The sequence below is a fragment of the Boleophthalmus pectinirostris genome, unplaced genomic scaffold (genome assembly GCF_026225935.1).
Source record: "Boleophthalmus pectinirostris isolate CB_2022bp ecotype Guang Dong unplaced genomic scaffold, ASM2622593v1 HiC_scaffold_14, whole genome shotgun sequence".
Taxonomy (NCBI): Eukaryota; Metazoa; Chordata; class Actinopteri; order Gobiiformes; family Gobiidae; genus Boleophthalmus; species Boleophthalmus pectinirostris.
The window spans coordinates 13,129,682-13,136,181 of record NW_026571047.1 but is presented as its reverse complement, the minus strand read 5'-3'; the positions used below and the strand labels follow the sequence as shown (position 1 = coordinate 13,136,181).

General features: G+C 43.4%; 1 protein-coding gene across 1 annotated transcript; it reads left to right on the top strand.

Moving 5' to 3' along the window:
- The first annotated feature begins 555 nt into the window (after positions 1-555).
- Positions 556-4,272, top strand: LOC110159637 (heparan sulfate glucosamine 3-O-sulfotransferase 2-like). The gene is made up of 2 exons (XM_020924226.2): positions 556-980; positions 3,654-4,272. Exons 1-2 carry the CDS (start codon positions 556-558, stop codon positions 4,270-4,272), a joined length of 1,044 nt encoding a protein of 347 aa, XP_020779885.2.
- The last annotated feature ends 2,228 nt before the right edge of the window (positions 4,273-6,500 follow it).

The window sequence follows — 6,500 nt, the reverse complement described above, 5'->3', positions numbered from 1 at the left end:
ATTCCCAATAGCAGAAGTGTAATTGGATAGAAGCTTATTTTTTCAGACAGTTATTCATGAGTTTGAGAGTGATGACAATCTAACAGCATTACCATAGCAATTATCAGTTCAATTATTTTATCTTTTGAAGGGTGTAAAGTCCTCAAAGGTTGCCTATAAGTTAAACACAATGTTCTTAAATCTGGATAAAACTCTTCATCATATTTCATTCAACAAAACTGACTAAAATCGCAACTCTCCCTGTTAATGTAGGAGAATCTCGTCCACACTTTGTACCTTATGGGCCGCGTGACGTCACTTCACTGTACGCTTTTGCTTTGGCTCAGTGCGCTCCGAGCTGACAGTCCGCTCAAGTTTCCAGAGCGCGAGTTCCGAGCGCGCTCCGAGACGATGCTCTCCAGCGCGTGCGAGGAGGATGACACCGCCGGAGCGCGCTGGGTCCGGAGAAGTGGCTGAAAAGCGAGGAAAGTTGTTCTTCTTTAATACCTATTTTAGAAGAGCACCGAGATTCTGTGGGATGGACAGGTAGACGCTGAGAACCATGCGTGTTAAGACATGGCATGGGCGCTCCTCTTCGCTCGACTCGTCCCCTCCTCGCACCGGCTCACAAGGACGTCCCTGTGCTTCCTTTCGATCTTCTTCACGTACGCGTGCTATTGCGTCTTGTTTCCCGCGGAGAGCTTCATGCAGAAGTCGGCTGAACCCACTCCGGGCTGTGTGCGCCACCAGCACAAGAGACCAAGGAACGTGGAAGCGCATCCAGTGCGTCTCCATACGGCCACACGGGACACTCCTAGTCCTCCTCTGAGTAGTATGAAGTTTGGGAACAAAAAGTTACCCAAAGCGATCATCGTGGGGGTGAAGAAAGGAGGGACCAGAGCGGTGCTGGAGTTTATCAGGATTCACCCGGACGTGCGCGCAGCCGGGACGGAGACGCACTTCTTTGACAGGAACTATGATAGAGGACTCGAGTGGTACAGGTGAGAGCGGCACCACTTTCACTATTATTGACTTTATAAATGATTCCTCTGTACACGGAGGAGCGCTGGTGGAATTTTGCTATGGCTAGAGGCTAGTTTAGCAGTTTTTGGCTATAAGTTATAATGCCATATAGACTACCAAATATCAATATAGACATGAACATTTTGTGTTATTCTTATATGTAAGTACAAATAGGATAATGGTTTGAATAAAAGCTTGTATTCACTGTACAAATTACTGTTACTCCAATCCATCGTGATGAAAGGGTTTGGTGCATATGATATGAGACACATTGATTCACTCAACCGCCTATATAACCATGATATACTTTATTTATATAATATACACAAATTATTTACACTTGCAAATCAATAGTATATTCTCTACACAGTTACTGGAGCCTATTCACCTTTGAAGTGATGCATAGGTCCAGAAATAATATTGCATAGTCTAGAGTGAGAAGAAACACCCATAGATGCATATGTTTAATGTCATACCATAGAACATTCCAGCCAAAGCAATAACATCTCCATGGAGACAAGTAGGTAGCGGACCCTCCACCAGAAAAGTTGCGCAGTGCACCTTTAACTCCTATCTTGACTTAAAATCAGAGGTCCATACGTTCAATGCAGGTTGCAGGGACGTCAATGAACTTCATTACACAAACATGATTCAGTCACTGGAGTTTTGTTCACTTAAATATTCACAACTAATGGGCAAGGTAATTTAAATATGTGAAATTAAACTCATCCTTTGCCAACTACATGTACCATTCAAAATAATTACAGTGGCTTTCAAATGATGTGAACAGAAAAAATATTGTTGAACTGGAGGAGAAGTGTAGGCTTTTGGACCACTGCTGTTTAGCACAATTACATAACAGAGCCGTCCAAGCTCACACTCCATTTTGTGTCATAATTAACATATTTTGATGAAACTTTGGCTTGGACATTACCCAGAGCGTTACTCATTTTATGTTTGGTGCATGTTTTTCCTGATAGCCGCTGCTTTGATCACGACTGTGTTTGCTAATGTACTTAATGAAAAGAGGATAGATGGATTCAGAGTAGAGTTATCTGAGGAGCTGACAAACCACTGTCTCTCCCCCGCTGGGCTGTCTGATTCACACGCACACCCCCCATGAGCCCGCTGCAGGACCACCATCTTCTCATATACTCTCCGAATGGCTTTCTCAGCTTCATATTTTCTCATATTGAGTCCCGAGTTCTGTTGATATTGGCCGACCAACGGAAGTGCCTTTTTATGTCGAGCAATTCATCACATTTCTGAGTGAAATCAGATTTGGAAGCCCTCAGGAGGCAAGGGAGAAGAGTGTTGAGGGACTCACAGCTGCCAGGCCCCATGGCGGCTGTTGTTGTTTACAGTTCGGCTTGTATTTTGAAACTAATTATGTGGTGTACTGGTAAGATCTGAATGATAAAAATGTGTGCCAAATTCATGTTAATGAACTGTCCATGGATTTGATTTGGAAGTATAAAAGAATGTTCATTTGTTCAAATAAATAGATAGAAATGCTACTGCGGTGACAGAAAAGTTGCACAGTGAACCTTTAACTCATATCTTAGAATGTTTGTCCCCATATGGAAGGCAGGTTCACATAAGTTGAGTGTGTGTACCGATATTAGCCCCCACAATGTGATAAATACTTGCCTACCTACCTACTGCACAGATGCACTTGCCCACACTTGACCTTAATAAGATGTTTTGGTCTATTGTCTGCAGGAAAACCCAGAGAATATGTGCCACTGTTTAATACACTGCAGCACAATACATAGCATTATACTACAGTAGGCCCTAGTACACCGCAGTACACCGCAGTACACCACAGTACTCTCTAGTATCAGTAATGACAGGGTGCATGCATCGCCCTAATTGGCCTCTTCAGCCTGGGCCTTTTATCAGTTTGAGTGAGAGGTGTGAGGCCGGGCCTATTAACCTCAGTGAGTGTCAGCTGTCAGAGCGCCCACTAAAGGTCAGGTACCACTACTGCCTCCTCAACACGCTCTAGAAATATTTACCTCTCTGCTCCATCATAAACCTGTCAGCAATGTCCCCAAAACACCTCAATTAGTGTCACTGTCAAGATGCAACAACAACTGAAGAAGAAAAAAGGAAATCAGGTGTTTGTGTAGTCCTAGTTTCAGTGCAGCATTCTCAAATTAGAGTAAAACACAATATAAAAGAGCTGTGTTTTCTAAATCTGCATGATGCCCTTGATTTTGGTAGAGAATGAAATAAGGCAACACGTCATTCAGTTGTGACCCTCTTCTAAATTGGTTTTGTCAACATTTAAAGTTATTTCTGTGGTGGGGCTGGTCCGGTGTCACTGCAGACCACAGTGGCCTACTTTCACACTCACTGTTTGTATTGGTGGTGATTTATTACCCTGATCCGAGCAGGAGCTGTCTCACACTAGTCTCCTGTGACACCGGACCACTACCTGCTCCTCCTATTATCATTTACATCCTGAGAGCTGGGACTCAGACACTGTTGTATAAACTCACCCGTGTAATCCTGTCCTATATAGGACTGTATTTTTAAAGAGCAAATGCAAGGACATGAAGTGCGCTGAATCCATTGAACTTTCAGGTAATTGAAGCAGCTCAGTGAGACAGAAACATGTGTGAGAATATCTGTCTGTGTCTCCACAGGAGTCTGATGCCACGCACACTGGACTCTCAGATCACCATGGAGAAGACGCCCAGTTACTTTGTGACCAAAGACACTCCTCAGAGGATCTGCACCATGTCCCGGGACACGCGACTCATCGTGGTGGTGAGGGACCCAGTCACTCGTGCAATATCGGACTACACACAGACTTTGAGCAAAACACCAGACCTGCCCAGCTTCCAGGAGCTGGCCTTTAGGAATCAGACCCTGGGAATTGTGAACACTTCTTGGAACGCCATCCGCATCGGCCTGTATGCGCTGCACCTGGACAACTGGCTGCGCTTCTTCCCTCTGGCTCAGATCCATTTTGTGAGCGGAGAGCGTCTTATCACAGACCCAGCAGGAGAACTGGCTCGGGTACAGGACTTCCTGGGTCTGAAGCGTATTGTGACTGACAAACACTTTTACTTTAATCGCACCAAAGGCTTCCCCTGCCTGAAGAAGCCAGAGAGCAGCGGCTCCCCACGCTGCCTGGGCAAGTCTAAGGGCCGAACACACGTCCAGATCGACAGGGACGCCATCGAGCAGCTACGAGACTTCTACAGACCCTATAACATACGCTTTTATGAAATGGTGGGCCACGACTTTAAGTGGGAGTAGGGTTTTTAAAAGGGAGATCAAGGGTGAATGCAGATGGACAGAAAGCCACTTCTCAGCACTTTTCAGCTGTTATTATTTGTGAACACAAACACAGGAAACCGGTCAGTGACGGTCAGCATCAGCAGCTGCTGTGTGGTAAATAGAGCCATGAGTCCAGCCTGAGCCTCTTCATATTTCTCTCTTCTGTATGTTTCTGCTGACAGGAGGCTCTATTTGCTGACTGGTTTCTGTATAAAAAGGGAGTTTTGCAGGGACTAGTGGGATTAGTTCATCTTAAAAACCTGCTGCACTAATCAAGGCAAGGCTTGAAAGCAAGACCTTGGAAAATGTCAGTGAAGTCTGAGGGGAGAGCAGAGTTAAGCTGCACACTGTGCTGCTGCTGCTGCTGCTGGGGCCATCTTAAATGCAAAGCCATACTGATGATGAACTGAGAATATCACTTCTATAGATCCACATCATTCTCAAAGCATGATGCACTTCTGTGGGCACTCGCAGAGCTCTTCATTCTACAGCCCAACGCTTGTTAACTACTGCCATTAAACAAACAGAAGCACAATTAACTACTTGGTCTTGGCTTATTTTGTTCTGTCTTGGAGTTTTAGTTTGGAAATCATTCAAAGTGAAAAAGTACTGTAACTCTGAAATCACTTCAAATCAAATCTCATAGTGAACATGTAATAGCTCTTTTTCAATTCAGTGGCAGCAACACATGTTTTAAGGTTATAAAATTAGCATTACAGAAGATTCGTCAAGTGCATCTTTGGTCTTTTGTTTACTCTGTAAGTGTTTGAGGTGTCTCCATCATTTTTTGAATTTTATCTTAAATTTACCAGCTTCCAACAAACATACCAAAAACATTGCACAGTGTAAAGCTTTGTTCATCATAATGTGTGTGCCATTTCATTAGGATTTTTGGATTTGGATCTGTTTTTCTCCAGTCAAAACATCCCGCTTTGAGCTTGTATTGCCTTGTGTGGGGCGTGTTGTGTGCTGGAGCTGCTGGCTGTAGGAGGATGAGTGGATGTAGGTGTGAGGAATTTCAATCACACATTCAAAGACAAAGGAGGGAACAGCGCTCCGTGGCAGGTTATCAAACACATTGTGGGACTACTGGGTCACATGATTGCAGTCAGAACTTTGGCATTTGGAAGCAAGCGCTGAATGCTAAAGCAGCAACGTCGTCTGTGTCTGCTTCACTTTATACAGTCCTACAAATGAACAGGTACAAAGTGTTGGGAAACTATTTATACACTGCATTGTGTTGTCTAGACATGTGCTACATGACTTTAACTAAGCATAAAAGTTTAGTATGTGTTGCTGCCCAGTAAAACAAAATCTAACTTTAAGCCAAAAGAATTTGAAATGTATCTGTTTTAGTAAATATAAAATGTATTTGCACTCATCTTGGCCCTGCCCTGGTTTGCCTCCATGTTTGTGGTGCAGATTCGGTTAGTCTACAATAGTAGTTACCACTGCCGAGTGACGTGTGAATGAAGCTGTAAACTGAGTCTTGAAAGTGGCTTTAGTGATGATTTGAGGTTTGGGTGTGTTTGTTTCAGTTTTTGTTCAGTATTGAATATGGTTTAAAGTTATACAAGTTAGAAAAACTCTTAATTATTTGATGCTCATTGTGCTTCAGAACAGGCCTTGAGCTGGATATCACTTGATTGCACTAAAGCTTTGCACACAACCTATTGGCCTTAACTCTATTATATATTTAAAGCCGTATGTTTGTCTCAGTTGAATTGTGCACACTCCAATGGGCCATAATGGCTACTATATATTTACAGTTGTTCAGTAGAAGTGCTTAGCCCACACTCACGCTTATACACAGTAACTACATAAATCAATATCAGCACATTTAGCTTTGCATAAACACAAGTGTAAACAAATAAAGTTAGGGCTGAGTGAGTTCAGCAGAGTTCACCAAAACACCCTGAATCAGCACTTTCACGTCTTCACCAATAACACAGTGTAACGGCTGACCCGAGGGAGCGCCTTTTTACTCCATCACTTCATTAATAACCGTAGTCAGATGTAGGACACGCTTCTCTGTCTGATCTGCATACCTCTCATGTCTATACTTTTATCTACCTTACCATCTGATGCTGCCCGACTGACACCAGAATGCAGAAGGAGGAAGTGAAAAATAACTAGACACATTTACTCACGTCACTTAATCTCGTAGTTAAATATCTTTTGGAGGAAATGATCTTTTACAGTCATTT